This window comes from Catharus ustulatus, chromosome Z (genome assembly GCF_009819885.2).
Source record: "Catharus ustulatus isolate bCatUst1 chromosome Z, bCatUst1.pri.v2, whole genome shotgun sequence".
In the NCBI taxonomy this organism is placed as follows: Eukaryota; Metazoa; Chordata; class Aves; order Passeriformes; family Turdidae; genus Catharus; species Catharus ustulatus.
This window is the reverse complement of record NC_046262.2, coordinates 532,545-550,804: the sequence shown is the minus strand read 5'-3', so window position 1 is coordinate 550,804 and position 18,260 is coordinate 532,545. Positions and strand designations below refer to the sequence as shown.

General features: G+C 29.2%; 1 protein-coding gene across 1 annotated transcript in view; it reads right to left on the bottom strand.

Moving 5' to 3' along the window:
• The window catches only part of TCF4 (transcription factor 4), a 75,901-nt gene that overhangs the window by 14,594 nt on the left and 43,047 nt on the right, over nucleotides 1–18,260 (bottom strand). The window contains exons 8-11 of the mRNA XM_033086051.2: nucleotides 5,805–5,910; nucleotides 4,320–4,453; nucleotides 1,925–2,051; nucleotides 315–385 (exon numbers count right to left, since the gene is read on the bottom strand). Coding sequence (XP_032941942.1) covers nucleotides 315–385; nucleotides 1,925–2,051; nucleotides 4,320–4,453; nucleotides 5,805–5,910 — 438 coding nt within the window. The remainder of the gene's footprint in view (nucleotides 1–314; nucleotides 386–1,924; nucleotides 2,052–4,319; nucleotides 4,454–5,804; nucleotides 5,911–18,260) is intronic.

Below are 18,260 nucleotides of genomic sequence, written 5' to 3'. Positions count from 1 at the left end.
AATTATGGGAAGGGAAAATCCTGGAATTATGGGAATGGGAAAATTTGGAATTATGGGATTGAAAATTCTGGAATTATGGGAATAGAAAATTCTGGAATTATAAAAAATCCCAAATTTTTTCAGTCCCATTATCCTAAAATGAGAAAATCCTGGAATTATAAAAATAGAAAATTCAAAAATTCTCCCCTTGGAAATTTTTAAAAATTTTTTTGTGTTTTTCCCTCATTTCTAAGAATTCCAGAACTTTCTCCCCATGGAATTATTTTGTATTTTTTGGTGTTTTCCCCCCTTTCCCAGCTCAGGGATTTCCTTACGGAGGCGAGAGCTTTGCCCAGCGCGTCCCCGGTCTGCGAGCTCCCGGCGGCGCCGCTGCCCCGGCCGCTGCCTGCGGAAAAAAATAAAAAAAACCAAAAAATGATTGGAAGAAAATCAAAAATTAAAGTGGAATATAGAAAATAAATACAGGAAAAAAATTGCAGAGAAAAATAAAAAAAATTCCGGGGAAAAATTCCAAAAAATGGCGGAAAAAACGCAAAAAAAATTTCAGAGAAAATGAAAAAAAACCAGGAAATGATTGGAGGAAAATTCAAAATTAAAATGGAATATATAATATAAAATAAATTCAAGAAATTAAAAAAAAATTAAGAGAAAATTAAAAAAAAATTCAGCGAAAATTAAAAAAAATTCAGTGAAATATTAAATGAAATTTCAGTGAAACAATACAAAATTTTCAGTGAAATATACAGAATTTTCAGTGAAATATACAGAATTTTCAGTGAAAGATACAAAATTCTGGAAAATTAAAAACATTTACAGATGAACTCAAAAATTTCAGTAGAACTTAAAAAATTCAGAGAAATTAAAACAACATTAAAGAAAAAATTTGAGAATTTTAGTAAAAATTAATTCAGAAAAATTAAAAATAAATTAAGAAAAAATTCAAAAATATTTCAATGAAAAATAAAAAAAATCCAGAGAAAAATTCAAAAATTTCAGATTCAAAAGTTGCAGTAAAAAATTAACAAATTTCAGAGCAAAATTCAAAATATTCAAGGCAAAAATTTAAAAATTTCAGTGAAAAATTTAAAAAAATCAGACTAATATATTAAAAAAAAATTGAAAAATTGGATTTCTTGGAGACAACTATGGACCAAAAAAAATGGTATTTTTGTGGGAAAAATCGGGATTTTTTTGAGAAAAATAATGGAATTTTTTGGGGAAAAAAATTGGAATTTTTGAGAAAAAAATGGAGTTTTCATGGGAGAAATTGAGATTTTTTTTGAGGAAAAAATTGGAATATTTATGGGAAAAAAAAATCAGAATTTTAATGAGAAACACTAGGAATTTTTGAGAAAAAAATTGAATTCTTAGGGGAAAAAACCACAATTTTTAAGAAAAAAATGGAATTTTTAAGGGAAAAATTGGAATTTTTTTGGGGGCAACTTTGGTAAAAAATTTGAATTTTTTGGAGAAAAAAACGGAATTTTTAAAGGAAAAAAAAATCGGAATTTTTAAGGAAAAAAAAGCAATTTTGAGGGAAAAATTGGGATTTTTTGGGGGCAATTTTGGGGAAAAAAATCAGAATTTTTGTGACATAAACTGGGAATTTCTGAGAAAAAATAATTATTTATTGTTTAAAAATTAGAATTTTTGAAGAAAAAAAATGGATTTTTTTTGGGAAAAAAACCCTGAAATTTTTATAGATAATGTGGGGGAAAAAAATTATAATTTCTGAGAAAAAAATGGAATTTTTGTGCGAAAAATTGGGATTTTTTTGGGGAAAAAATCGGAATTTTTTGTGAAAAAAAATCAGATTTTTTTGAAAAAAAATCAGATTTTTTATGGATTTTTTTTTTCAACCCCCAGATGTTGATTCCTTTCCTCCCTATTTTTTATCCTCCATGATTTTTGGTTCCTCACTGACCCAGGAGCGGCTCGGCGCCGTTGGCCGGGGGCGTGCAGGACGAGCTGAAGTTGGAGGCGCTGCGGTGGAACGACGACATCGGCGGGAGGCCCGAGCTCAGCTCGGCCGAGGAGTGCGACGGGTAACTCTGAAACAGAAGGGGAAATTGACAAAGCCGCCATGTTGGAAATTCCGCCATTTTTACAATTATTTTTAATTTTTTTCCAAATTTTTCCCCATTTTTTTCCCAATTTTTTTCCATTTTTTCTGGATTTTTTTCCCCATTTTTCTTCCATTTTTTCAACAAAACAGGAAGTGCCGCCATCTTGTAAACAGGAAGTGCCGCCATTTTAATCCTCACACCTCCATTTTTGCCATATCCAACCCCCAATTATTTTGATTTTTTTTTTTTAATTCCCTCCCCATGACCACAAAATCCCTGAATTTGGGAATTTTGGGAATTCTAAATCCCAGAATTCCAGTTTTTTTCTCACATAAAACCGGAAGTGCCGCCATTTTAAAAACAGGAAGTGCCGCCATTTTAATCGCCACGCTTTGATTTTTGCCGTATCCAAACCCTAAAATTTTTTGGATTTTTTTTGGTTTTCTCCTCCCAATGATCCCAAAATCTCAGAATTTTGAGAATTCCACATCCCAGAATTCCAAGTTTTTCTGGCACACAAAACCGGAAGTGCCGCCATTTTGATCCTCACACCTCCATTTCTGCCATATTTGAACCTCAAATTTTTGGATTTTTTTTTGGAATTCCCTCCCCATGATCCCAAAATCCCAGAATTTTGGGAATTAATTGCCACCATTTTCAAAACAGGAAGTGCCATTTTAAAAACAGGAAGTGCCGCCATTTTAATCCTCAAACCTCCATATCTGCCATATTTGAACCCCAAATTTTCGGATTTTTTTTAGGAATTCCCTCCCAATGATCCCAAAATCCCACAATTTTGAGAATTCTGGAAATTCTAAATCTGAGGATTTCAAGTTTTTTCCCACACACAAAACCGGAAGCGCCGCCATTTTGAAAACCGGAAGCGCCGCCATTTTAATCCTCAAATCTCCATATCTGCCATATTTGAACCCAAAATTTTTGGATTTTTTTTAGGAATTTCCCTCCCAATGATCCCAAAATCCCAAAATTTTGAGAATTCTGGAAATTTTAAATCTGAGAATGTCAAGTTTTTCCCACACACAAAACCGGAAGCGCCGCCATTTTAATCCCCACACCTCCATTTTTGCCATATCTGAACCCCAAATTTTTGCATTTTTTTTGGGAACTCCCTCCCCATGATCCCAAAATCTCAAAATTCGGGTAATTCCAAATCCCAGAAAAACCGGAAGTGTCGCCATTTTTAAAACAAGAAGTGCCGCCATTTTAATCTTGAAACCTCCATTTTTGCCACATCCAACCCCCAATTTTTTGGATTTTTTTTAGGAATTCCCTCCCAATGATCCCAAAATCCCAAAATTTTGAGAATTCTGGAAATTCTAAATCTGAGAATTTCAAGTTTTTTCCCACACACAAAACCGGAAGCGCCGCCATTTTGAAAACAGGAAGTGCCGCCATTTTAATCCTCACACCTCCATTTCTGCCATATTTGAACCCCGAATTTTTGGATTTTTTTTAGGAATTCCCTCCCAATGATCCCAAAATCCCAGAATTTTGGAAATTCTGGAAATTCCAAGTCCAAAATTCCAAGTTTTTCAGGCACATAAAACCAAAGTGTCGCCATTTTGAAAACAGGAAGTGCCGCCATTTTAATCCTCGCACCTCCATTTCTGCCATATTTGAACCCCAAATTTTTGGATTTTTTTTGGGAACTCCCTCCCCATGATCCCAAAATCCCAGAATTTTGGGAATTGCCACCATTTTCAAAACAGGAAGTGCCATTTTAAAAACAGGAAGTGCCGCCATTTTAATCCTCAAACCTCCATTTTTACCTCATCCAAACCCAAATTTTTCCCGTTTTTTGGGGTTTTTTTCCCCATAATGATCCCAAAATCCCAGAATTCCAGGTTTTCCCTCACACATAAAACCAGAAGCGCCACAATTTTGGAAACAGGAAGTGCCGCCATTTTGAAAACGGGAAGTGCCGCCATTTTAATCTTCACACCTTGATTTTTGCCCTATCCAACCCCAAATTTTTTGGATTTTTTTTAGGAATTCCCTCCCAATGATCCCAAAATCCCAGAATTTTGAGAATTCTGGAAATTCTAAATCTGAGAATTTCAAGTTTTTCCCACACACAAAACCGGAAGCGCCGCCATTTTGAAAACCGGAAGCGCCGCCATTTTAATCCAACACCTGATTTTTCCAATTTTTTGGGTTTTTTTCCCCATAATGACCCCAAAATCCTGGAATTTTGGGAATTTTGGGAATTTTGGGAATTTTGGGAGCTCTCACCAGGCGCTCGTGCGGGTGCAGGCTGCAGTAGCCGCCGGGTTGGCCCATGTGGGAGGAGTTGCCCAACATGGCGCCGTAGCCGCCCTGGCTCATCCCGCTCGAGGAGCTCCAGGGGTCGCTGCCGTGGTGCCCATCTGGGGGGAGAAAAACATAAAATCAAATTAAAATACAATTAAAAAAACACTAAAATAAAATTAAAATTAAAACAAAATTTAAATTAAACTCAAAATCTAAAAAAATATAAAATGAAAAGAAATTAAACTGAAATTACAATGAAATTAAAACAAAATTAAAATTAAATTCAAAATAAAATTAAAATAAAATTAAAACTAAAACAAAATCAATATAAAAAAAAAGTTAAAACAAAATTTAAATTAAAATTAAATCTTAAAAATAAACTTAAAATAAAATTAAAAATCAACTGAAACAAAAGTAGTTAAAATTAAAATAAAACTACAATAAAATTAAATTTTAAATCAAATTTTAAAAAATTAAAATTAAAACTAAAATGAAATTAAAAGAAAATAAAAATAAAACTAAAAAAATAGAATTAAACTTTAAAAAATTAAAAAATTGAAATTAAGATGAAGTTTTTAAAAATTGAAATAAAACTAATATTCAATTAAAACAAAAATAAAAATAAAACTAAAATTAAAATTAAAATCAAATTAAAATTAAAATTAAAACTACAATTAAATTAAAAGAAAATAGAAATAAAACTAAAATTAAAACTAAACTAAATATTAAAAAAACCCCAAAATAAAACTAAAGTACAATTGCAATTCAATTAAAATCCGATTAAAATAAAATTAAAATGAAACAAAAATTCAAAATAAAATTAAAATGAAACTTACATAAAAATTCAATTAAGCCAAAATAAAATTGTAATTAAAATAAAAATAAAAATAAAAATTAAACTTAAAAAATGGAAAAAAAATCAAATTAAAATCAGATTGCAATTAAAATAAAGATGAATTAAAATAAGATTAAATTAAAACTAAAATTAAAATTTGGGTATTCAGGGGAAATCCATCATGATAAAAAATTCCCTTAATTTATAGAGAAAAAATTCCCATTTTTAGGAAAATTTCTCTCATTTTTAGGAAATAATTCCCTCAAAATTCCCTTAATTTTTAGGGAAAAATTCACATTTTTTAGGAAAAAAATTTAATTTTTAGGGAAAAAAAAATTCTCATTTTTAGGAACCAATTCCCTTAATTTATAGAGAAAAAAAATCTCATTTTTTAGGAAAAAAATCCCATTTTAAGGAAATAAAATCCTAATTTAAAGAAATTTCTGGAATTTTTTTACCTTTCCCAATTTCTCCAAACCATTTCCAACCCAATTTTTTTTTTTTGCTTACTCAGCAAAAAAAAAAAAAAAATCGCCAAAAATTCAAATTTTTCCTTTTCCCACTATGGAAAAAAAATTTAAAAATTGGGAAATTTTGGAGAAAAAAATTGAATTTATTGATTAGGAACTGACCTTGCATGAAGAAGGAAGTGGGGAAAGTGCTGGTTGCTGGTTTGGAGGACGGGTAGCCCGGAGAATCGCGGTTATAATCGGCGGTGCTGGCGGACGGAGCGTAAACCTGGGGGAAAAAAATTCAAATTATTCTCCAAAATATCAAAATTTATTTAATATTTTTCATCCTCAAGTTTGTTAAAAAAAGAATTTGGGGGTTTTTAGGGAGTTGAGTTAAAAAGAGGGAAAATTTCATCATTTTTTGAGGAAAAATTCGTATTTTTTGGGTAAAATAATTTGATTTTTAAGCAAAAATTCCCTCATTTTTAATGGAAAAATTCTTATATTTTATAATAAAATTTTCTCATTTTTAGGGCAAAATTCTCTCATTTTTTATAGAAAATTTGGGGTTTTTTTGGGTAAAATAATCTGATTTTTAGGGTAAAATTTGCTCATTTCCAGTTAAAATTCCCACAATTCCCACTCAATAAATTGAATTTTTTCTTTATTTTTTTCATATTTTCTATTTTTAATATTTTCTCAATTTTCTCTGTTTATTCCAAATTTATTTCCATTAATTTCTGTTTAATTTTGATTTTATTTCTATTTAATTTTGATTTTATTTCTATTTAATTTTGATTTTAATTCTATTTATTCCCCAATTAAATTCTAATTTCTAATAAATTTTTAAATAAATTCTGAATATTTTCTATTTGTATTCTGCTTTATTTCTATTTAATTTCCATTTATTTCTGTTTAATTTCTATTTTATTTCCAATTTATTCTCCAATTAAATTCTATTTAATTTTGATTTTGTTTCTAATTATTCTCCAATTAAATTCTAATTAATTTCTAATTTTTAATTTCTAATTCTCAATTAAATTCTAATTAATTTCTACATTATTTATATTTAATTCCCAATTAATTTTTATTTAATTCTTATTTAATTTCCACTTAAATTCGAAATAATTCCTTTTTAATTCCCAATTAAATTCTAATTAATTTGTATTTAATTTCTATATTATTTATACTTATTTTCCAATTAATTTGTATTTATTTTCTATTTTTTTTCTAGTTCATTTCTATTTAACTTCTATTTTATTTTGATTTATTTCTATTTAATTTGGATTTAATTAAATTTCAAATCAAAATAATTTGATTTTTTGATTTAACTGATTTGATTTGATTTAATTTTAAAATATTGATTTTTAATTTTCTATTTTAATTTTCATATTATCAATTATTAATATTTATTATTTCTATTTAATATCAAATATTATCAAATTATTTTTAATTAAATTACTATTATCAAATTTATTAAATCAAAATATTATCTAATATATTCAATATATTTAATAATAATAATAATTCTTTAATATCAAATATATATTGAATATTTTTATATTGAGTCTGTAATTCAATATTTCAATTTATTATAAAATTGATAAATATTTTAAATATATTTATTAGGATAATTTATCAACATTAATATTTAATTACACATTTAGTGGAATCAATATTTAAAATATTTTCTATTTCATGTAATTATTAATTAATATTTCATCCCAATTAAATATTATTATTTAATATAAATTTTATACAGATAATAAATTTTTATTTATTAATATTTAATTTTAAATATTGAATTTTATTTATATTTAATATCAGATTTATATTTAAAATAATAATTACAAATTAATATTTAATTCTTATTAAATGGATTAATAATTTAAATATAATATTTAATAACTCACATTAATATTTTAATGTTATTTAATACCAGATTTATATCTAATGGAATTATTAAATAATATTTCATTAATATTAAATCAATTAATTAATTTAATATCTATTTAATACAACCACTAAATATTAATATTTATTATAAATACTAATTTAATTTAAAATATGGAATTTAATTTCTAGTTAACATCAGATTTATAATTAACATAATTAATTTATTAATATTTCATCCTTATTAAATTATTTTAATGTAATATTTAATATTATTCCTATTTAATTTTATATTTTTATTTCCCATCATATTCATAATTAATATCATTAATTTATTAATATTTCATCCTTATTAAATGATTTTAATGTAATATTTAATATTTATTATTACTATTTAATTTTTAATTTATATTTCATATTATATTTATAATTAATATCATTGTTAAATTATTACTATTTAATCCCTATTAATTATTTTAATGTAATATTTAATACCAATATTTAATATTTTAATGTTAATTAATTCCATTTAATGTAATTATTAATTATTAGCACTGAATATTAAATAGATTTATTAATAATTTTAATAGTTTAATATCAATTTTAAAGTCTCTAAATATTAATAATAATTTTTAAATACCAACATTTTATATTTTGTTATTTATTAATAATTAATTAATAGCTACACTTAACTTATAATTTAATATATTTCAATAAATTAAATCTATTAATTATTATATATTAATAATTAATTGATAGTTGCACTTGGTTTCATATTTAATAACATTAAATTGATAATTAATCAATTAGTTATTAATTATTATTATTTAATATCCACACTAATTCACTATTTATTAACAGATACTAAATTATTATTTATTAATAGATCTAAATAATTTATTATTTATTATCTATGCTTAACTCCCTATTTAATAAAATATTAGATACTGAGTTATTAATTATTAATATTTACTAATAATTTATTATTTAATATCCACACTTAATTCCCTAATTATTAAAATATTAAATGGTACAAAATTAAATTATTAACTAATAAAATCTACTAATGATTTATTATTTAATATCCACACTTAATTTCCTATTTAATAGAATATTAAATAAATATTAAATTATTATTTATTAATAGAGCTAAATTATTATTTAATAGCCACACTTAACTTTCCTATTTAATAAAATATTAGAGAATTAAATTAATTATTAATATCTATTAATAATCATTTAATAACTATGCTTAATTTCCTATTTAATAAAACATAATAGACAAAAATAATTTATTAAAGTTATTAATAATTTATTATTTAATATCCACAATTTAATATTTAATAGATATTAATTAAAATTTTAATTATTTATTAATAGATTTAAATAATTTATTATTTAATATTCACACTTATTTAATAAAGACAATTAAATTTTTAATGATTTATTAAGAGATAAATAATAAATAAATTTATTAATATCCACGCTTAATTTCCTAATTAATAGAGTATTAAATGGATATCAAAATAAATTATTACTAATTAATAATATTTAGAATAATTATTAATATATAATTCTGATAATTAAATATTAATCTATTTGATTTAATAAATTAATTTTTTAAATATTTAATATCTACATAACAATATTTAAAGTATTAATTTTTAATTAATTATTAATTAATTTATTAATTACCCATTTTTAATTAATTAATCCCAATTTATTTATAGGCACTAATTGATTTCTTATTAATCAATAAATACTGATTGGTCTCTGATAATTTATTTTTTTTTTGCTCTGGGAATCTTAATTAAGTTATTAATTAATTAATCTTATTAATAAATTCTGATTTCTTTCTGGGCATTTATTATTTATTGATTGATTAATTATTATTTATCGATTCATTCATCAATTTATCAATGATAATAAATTAATAATAATTAATTGTTAATAATTAATAATTATTAATAATCATTAATAATCATTATTAATTAATATTAAAAATCCTAAACCCCTCCCTAATGTATTGATTAATTTGCTAATTATTGATTAATTCTCATTGATAACTCCCATTTCTTGATAGTTATTGATTAATGATTTATCAATCAATTACCAATATTTCTCTAGATATTGATTTATTTTGATTGATTGATTAAACTCCAATATTGATTGATTGAACTTCAATATTGATTGATTGATGAAACTCCAATATTGATTGATTGATTGATGAAACTCCAATATTGATTGATTGGTTGATTGACTCCCAATATCTGATATTAAGCTCCAATATCTGACACTGATTGATTGATTGATTGATTGCCACATTGATCAATTGATTGACTGAGTTCCAATATTGATTGATTGATTGATTAACCTCCAATATCAGACATTGATTGATTGATTGATTGGTCTGTTTGCAATATTGATCAATTGATTGATTGAGTTCCAACAGCCAATATTGATTGATTGATTTCCTGATTGATTTATTGATTTAGTTCCAATACCCAGTATTGATTATTGATCTTTATTGATTTCTTGAACTCCAATATTATTCATATCAATATCCAATATTGATTGATCAATTTAGTCCTTTATTAATACAGCTCCAATATTGATTATTTATTATTATTTATTGATTTATTGATTTATTTCCAATATCCAGCAGTGATTGATCCATTTATTGATTTGTCACTTCATTATTTATTTATTTATTTAGCTCCACTACTGATCAATTATTATTTTATGTCCTCCAATATCCAATATTGATTATTAATTTCCAATATCCAATATTGATTGATCTCTTCAATCACATAATATTGATCATTTATTCATATCCAATAACCAATATTGATTATTGATTGAGCTCTTTAACTCATGTAATATTATTTATTTATTAATGTCCATACAATATTGATTATGTCCAATACCCAATATTGATTATTGATTCCTTCCCAATAGCCAATCCTGAGTCATTGATTGATTGAGTTCCATTATTGATTATCAATATATCAATGCAAATATTGATTATTGATTCCAATATCCAATCCTGAGTCCTTTATTGATTAAGTTCCACTGATTATTAATATATCAATACAAATATTGATTATTGATGCCAATATCCAATCCTGAGTCCTTTATTAAGTTCCATTATTGATTACCAATATATCAATGCAAATATTGATTATTTATTCCAATATCCAATCCTGAGTCATTGATTGATTAAGTTCCATTATTGATTATTACCAATATATCAATGCAAATATTGATTATTGATTCCAATATCCAATCCTGAGTCCTTTATTGATTAAGTTCCATTATTGATTATCAATAGTCAATGCAAATATTGATTATTGATTCCAATATCCAATCCTGAGTCCTTTATTGATTAAATTCCATTATTGATTATTATCAATCTATCAATACCAATATTGATTATTAATTATTGATTCCTTCCCAATATTGATTGATTGATTGATCCCCATAACTCCCCCACCTAAAATTCTTTTTTATTTTTATTTTTTCCCTCTAAATCCCCAAAAATTTCCTCATTTTTCCCCCAAAATTCCCAATTTTATTCCAGCAACAGGGCGTTGATTAATTGATTAATGGATTATTGATCATGAAAATAAAGTTTTAATCCCAAATATTGGCAGGATGAGATGAGGAGCAGGAAAAAAGGGGGAAAATGGGAAAAAATGGGAAAAAAATGGGAAAAAATGGGAAAAAAATTGTGAAAAATTGGGAAAAAATCGAGAAAAAATTCAGGAAAAAATAAAAAAAAATAGAAAAAAATGGGGGAAAAATAATTTTTTAAAAGGAAAAAATGTGGAAAAAAATGAGGGAAAAACGTGGAAAAAATAGGAAATTAAAATAAAATAAAAATAAAATAAAATACATAAAATAAAATAAAATAAAATAAAATAAAATAAAATAAAATAAAATAAAATAAATAAAAATTAATTCCCGGATTTAATTCCTGCATTTTCTCGCCAAACTTTTAGGAAGTCAAGGAAAAATCTCATTTAAAAAAAAACCAATAAAATAAAAATAATTTGGGCTGGATTTAGCCCAGCCAAGCTCGGGGCAATTTTTTATTTTTTATATTTTTTATTTTAGTTTTTCCCACATCCTGCCGCGCATTCCTCCCAAAATATCCCCGACAAAAGGCCTGGATTCCATTAAAATAATCAAAAACAAAATTAAAAATCATCACTTCCAGCTTTTTTTTTCTTCCTCCTCCACATCCTGTCGAGTTTGGCCAAAATTTATTTTTTATTTTTTTAATTTTTTTTTTTTTATCCCTGAGGAATTTTTTGCCCTCCCACACCAGATGGGCTCGGTTTTATTCCTTTTATCTTTTTTTTAAAATTATTTTTTCGCTCGCCATTTTTTTAGAGAAAAGTGGGAAAAGTGAGGGAAAAATATTTTAAAAATATTTAAATTATAAATGAGTTTAAAATATTTAAAATTATAAATGAAATTACCGCCGGGCCGCCGCAGCAGGGCAGGCGCGAGCCGCGGAACATCGCGGGCTCCGAGCGCCCTCACGACGTTCGGCAAAACTCGGAACGGCTCGGCAAAACTCGGAACGGCTCGGCAAAACTCGGAACGGCTCGGCAAAACCCGCCGCAACTCCGCACAGGTCGGGAAATCCCGGCACGGCCAACTCGGGAAACCTCAGCACGGCTCGGTAAAGCTCGGGAAATCCCGGCACAACTCGGGAAAACTCGGTAAACCTCAGTACGCCTCGGTAAATCCCTGCACGGCTCGGTAGCGCTCGGTAAATCCCGGCACGGCTCGGTAAAAGTCCACAGAAGTTCGGCACAGCTCGGTAAAACCCGGTAACGCTCGGTAACACTCCACACAACTCGGTAAAGCTCGGTAAATCCCGGCAGGGCTCGGTAAAACTCGGTAACACTCCACACGACTCGGTAAAACTCGGCAGAGATCGGTAAAACTCCTCACAACTCGGTACAGCTCGGTAAATCCCGGCAGAGCTCGGTAAAACGCCACACAACTCGGTAAAGCTCGGTAACACTCGGTAGAACTCGGTAAAACTCCACAGAGCTCGGTAAAGCTCGGTAACACTCGGTAGAACTCGGTAAAACTCCACAGAGCTCGGTAAAACTCCACAGAGCTCGGTAAAACTCGGCACAGTTCGGTAACACTCGGTAAAACTCCACACAACTCCACAGAGCTCGGTAAAGCTCGGCAGTGCTCGGTAACACTCGGCAGAACTCGGTAAAACGCCACACAACTCGGTACAGCTCGGTAACACTCGGTAAAACTCGGCAGAACTCCACAGAGCTCGGTAAAGCTCGGCAGTGCTCGGTAACACTCGGTAGAACTCGGTAGAACTCCACAGAGCTCGGTAAAACTCGGCACAACTCGGTAAAGCTCGGCAGTGCTCGGTAACACTCGGTAGAACTCGGTAGAACGCCACACAACTCGGTACCGCTCGGTAAAACTCGGCAGTGCTCGGCAACGCTCGGTAAATCCCGGTAAAACTCCACACAGCTCGGTAACGCTCGGTAAATTTCGGCAACTCTCGGCTCCGCTCGGCTCGGCCCCGCCCCTTCGGCGCCCCCGGGATTTTAGGGGGGGAAATATGGGAATTTTTTGGGAATTTTTTTGGAATTTTTGGGAGTTTTTGGGATTTTTTGGATGTAGGGGAATGGGGGGAAATGGGATTGAGATAAACCAGGCTTAAAGCAGCCCTAAAATACAGATTTGAACCCTTGGGATGGAGATAAACCAGGCTTAAAAACAGAGATTGGAACTCTTGGGATTGAGATAAACCAGGCTTAAAATGATCCTCAAATAAATCTAAAATCAGAGATTTTGAACTCTGAAGAGTGAGATAAACCAGGCCTAAAAAGGGAGATTTTAACCCCATGGAATTTAAATAAACCAGCCCTGTGAAAATTCTAAAAACAGAGATTTGAACCTGAGAAACTGAAATAAGACCGGACTAAATCATCACTGAAACCAGTCCTAAATAATTCCTAAAACGAGACCTAAATTATCCCTAAAACCAGTCCTAAATAATCCCTAAAACCAGTCCTAAATTAGCCTTTAAAATCTTCTCTCATCCTTAAAACCAGTCCTAAATTATCCCTAAAACCAGTCCTAAAAAATCCCTAAAACCAGTCCTAAATTATTCTTAAAACCAGTCCTAAATAATCCCTTAAACCAGCCCTAAATTATCCTTTTAAATCTTCATTTATTCCTTAAACCAGCCCTAAATAACCCTAAAACCAGTCCTAAATTATAAAAAAAAAAGAAAAATCCTCAGGATCGATCCCAAATATCAAGAATCCCAAACCAATCAATAACCAATCAATAATCAATCAATACTGGAATCAATACTGGATGATTTTAACCCTTTATCAGATGCTGGGAATGGAAAATCTTGCCCCAAAAAATACAAAAAAAATTTAAAATTCCCCCAAAAAATCAAAATCCTGATCAATCCTGATCAATAATTCAGGATCATTTCCCTTCCTGGAATTTTTTTTTTTTTTTTTTTTTGGTATCATTTCCAAATTATTTTCAGGATCATTTCCCTTCCCTAAAATATTTTTTGGGATCATTTCCTTCCTGGAATTATTCCCAGTATCATTCCCTTTCCAAAAAATATTTTTCAGGACCATTTCTTTCCCTTCCTGAATTTCGGAATCAATTCCTTCCCTAAAATATTTTCACGATCATTCCCATCCCAAATTATTTTTTAGGATCATTTCCCTTCCTGGAATTTTTTTTTTTTATCATTTCCAAATTATTTTCAGGATCATTTCTCTTCCTGAATTTTGGGATCATTTCCCTTCCCTAAAATATTTTTTGGGATCATTTTGCTGGAATTTTTTTAGGATCATTTCCCTTCCTGGAATTATCATTTCCAAATTATTTTCAGGATCATTTCCCTTCCTTAAATTTGGGATCAATTCCTTCCCTAAAATATTTTTGGGATCATTTTCCTGGAATTTTTTCAGGATTATTTTCCTTCCTGGAATTATTTTCAGGATCATTTCCCTTCCTGAAATTTGGGATCATTTCCCTTCCTGGATTTTTTTTGGGATCAATTCCTTCCCTAAAATATTTTTTGGGATCATTTCCCTTCCTGGATTTTGGGATCATTTCCTTCCCTAAAATATTTTTCAGGATCATTTCCCTTCCTGAAATTTGGGATCATTTCCCTTCCTGGATTTTTTTTTTGGGATCATTTCCCTTCCCTAAAATATTTTTGGGATCATTTTCCTGGAATTTTTTTAGGATCATTTTCCTTCCCAAAATATTTTTTAGAATCATTTTCCTGGAATTATTTTCAGGATCATTTCCCTTCCTGAATTTTGGGATTGTTCCCTTCCCAAATATTTTTTTCAGGATCATTTTCCTTCCCAAAATATTTTTCAGGATCATTTCCCTTCCTAAATTTTGGGATCATTTCCCTTCCCTAAAATATTTTTAGGATCATTTTCCTGGAATTTTTTTAGGATCATTTCCCTTCCCAAAATAATTTCCAGAATCATTTCCCTTCCTAAATTTTGGGATCATTTCCTTCCCTAAAATATTTTTTGGGATCATTTCCCATCCCAAAATATTTTTTAGGATTATTTTCCTTCCTGGAATTTTTTTTTAATCATTTCCAAATTATTTTCAGGATCATTTCCCTTCCCTAAAATATTTTTAATGATTAATTCCCATCCCAAAATAATTTCCAGAATCATTTTCCTGGATTTTTTCCAGCATCATTCCCCTCCCTAAAATATTTTTTAGGATCATTTCCCATCCCAAAATAATTTCCAGAATCATTTTCTGATATAATTCCCCTCCCTAAATATTTTTTAGGATGATTTCCCTTCCCTAAAATATTTTTTAGGATTATTTTCCTTTTTAAATCCCTTTCCTGAGCTGCAATTTGGGCTCTGGCACTGCAGGGGTTAACAGACATATGCTGCCTAATTAGCAGCTGAGTTAATGAGGGAGAGCAGGGAGGGGTGAGCAATCAACAAAAAAAAATTAAAATAAACAACAAAACAACACAAAAATAAATTAATTATAATTTTTTCCTATTTTTTAAAGTGAATATTTTGATTTTTTTGGGATTTTTTTGGGGTTTTTTGGGGGTTTTTTTCGTTGATTGCGGAGGGGTAATTAGGCATGCACGATTTCATCTGCAACTCATTAATATGCAAATGTATGCAGCTGCCAGTTACTAAATTAAAAATGCAAAAGAGGCCTTCTGCTGCCTGCCCAATTTGGGCTTGGAGCTGGAAAAAATAAAATAAAAATCAAAATAAAAATCAAAAATAAATTTAATTTTTTATTTTTTTAGGGGGACTTGTTGATTGAAAAATTGGGGGATGGGTTTTGGGAGTTTCGAAAATTTTTTTGGGGGGAATAAATGAAAAAATTTAGTGGGGTGTGTGGGAGGAAATGAATCCACATGGGGGAGTTTTGGGATTTTTTTGGGGATTTTTTGGGGTTGTTTTGGGATTTTTTTGGGGTTTTTTAGGATTTTTTTTAGGATTTTTTAGTATTTTTTTAGGATTTTTTTGGGGATTTTTATGGGATTTTTTTGGGGTTTTTTCAGAGTTTTTTAGAATTTTTGGGGGATTTTTTGGAATTTTTTGGGGATTTTTTGGGGGGTTTTTTAGAATTTTTGGGGGTTTTTTTAGGATTTTTTGGGGATTTTTTAGGGTTTTTTTAGGATTTTTTAGGATTTTTTTTATTTTTTAGGGGGATTTTTTGGAATTTTTTGGGGATTTTTTGGGGGGTTCTTTAGAATTTTTATTGGATTTATTAGGCTTTTTTTAGGATTTTTAAAAGGATTTTTAAGGGATTTTTTAGAGTTTTTTGGGGATTTTTTCAGGATTCTCTTGGGACTTTTTGGGGATTTTTTGGGGGATTTTTTAGAATTTTTTTAGGATTTTTTGGGGTTTTTGGGATTTTTTTGGGTTTTTTTAGGGAGATATTTTGGAATTTTTTGGGATTTTTTGGGGTTTTTTTGGGATTTTTTGGGGTTTTTTTTAGGATTTTTTGGGGATTTTTTAGGATTTTTTTAAGGTTTTTTTGGGGGTTTTTTGGGATTTTTTGGTGTTTTTTTAGGGAGATTTTTTGGAATTTTTTGGGGATTTTTTGGGGGTTTTTTAGGATTTTTTGAAGATTTTTTAAAGGGTTTTTTAAGTATTTTTGGGGTTTTTTGGGGGGAATTTTTAAGGATTTTTTTAGGATTTTTGGGGGATTTTATGGGATTTTTTTGGGGTTTTTTAGAGATTTTTGAGGATTTTTTTAGAGTTTTTTTGGAGATTTTTTCAGTATTCTCTTGGGATTTTTGGGGGATATTTTAGAATTTTTTTAGGATTTTTTGGGGATTTTTTGGGTTTTTTGTGATTTTTTAAAAATTTTTTTAGGGGGATTTTTTTTAATTTTTGGGGGATTTTTTGGGGATTTTTTTTAGAAATGTTTTTTGATTTTTTAGGATTTTTTTAGCATTTTTAGGGGGATTTTTTGGAGATTTTTTTAGGATTTTTGGGATATTTTTTGGTTATTTTTTTAGGATTTTTTTGGGAATTATTTTGGGTTTTTTTGGGATTTTTTGGGGATTTTTTTAGAATTTTTGGGGGCAATTTTTAGGATTTTAAAAGGATTTTTTTTAGGATTTTTGAAGGATTTTTTTTGGAATTATTTTGGGATTTTTGGGGATTTTTTGGGGGATTTTTTTCAGGATTCTCTTGGGGGTTTTGGGCAATTTTTTGGGTTTTTTTAACAATTTTTTTGGAATTTTTAGGAATTTTTTTTAGGATTTTTGGGGGCATTTTTTGGGATTTTTTTTGGATTTTAGGGGAATATTTTAGAACTTTTTTTGTTTATTTTTTTGAGTTTTTTTTTAAATTTTTGGGGGGATTTTTTTGGGATTTCCTTTTTTCCCTATTTGTATTTTCTGGGAATTTTTTGAGACTTTTTTTTTTAATAATTCCAGAATTCCCTGACTTTAATGGGAATCCATTCCTGGATTTTTGGGGTTTTTTTGGGGTTAAGCCGGGCCTAAACCTGGGATTTGCTGTCGAGCTGGGCTCAGCCATCCCAGAATATCCCGAACTAGTCTGGTTCAAATCCTAGTCCTGGCTCAAATCCTGCTCTTAATCCTGGTTCAAATCCTGATCTTAATCCTGGTTCTGCTCCTAATCCTGGTTCAAGTCCTGCTCCTAATCCTGGTTCAAATCCTGATCTTAATCCTAATTCAAATCCTGCTCCTAATCCTGGTTTAAATCCCAGTTCTGCTCCTGATCCTGATTCAAATCCTGATCTTAATCCTGGCTCTAATCCTGATCCTGATCCTGGTTCTGATCCTAATCCTGGTTTAAATCCTGCTCCTAATCCTGATCCTAATCCCAGTTCAAAACTGAGTTCTGCTCCTGCTCCTGTTCCTAATCCTGGTTTAAATCCTGCTCCTAATCCTGGTTTTATTCCTGCTCCTGACCTTAATCCTGGTTTGAATCCTGCTCCTAATCCTGGTTTTATTCCTGCTCCTGTTCTTAATCCTGGTTTAAATCCTGCTCCTAATCCTGATCCTAATCCCAGTTCAGATCTAAATTTCAGCCTGATCCCGATCTTAGGCCTGACCTCAGAAACCAGAACCCGTCCTATCCCAAATCCAGGGAGGAAAAAACCCGATCCCAGTGCTTAAACCGAACTTAGACTGGGTTTAAACCCAGGACTCCAAACCCTCCCAGATCCCAA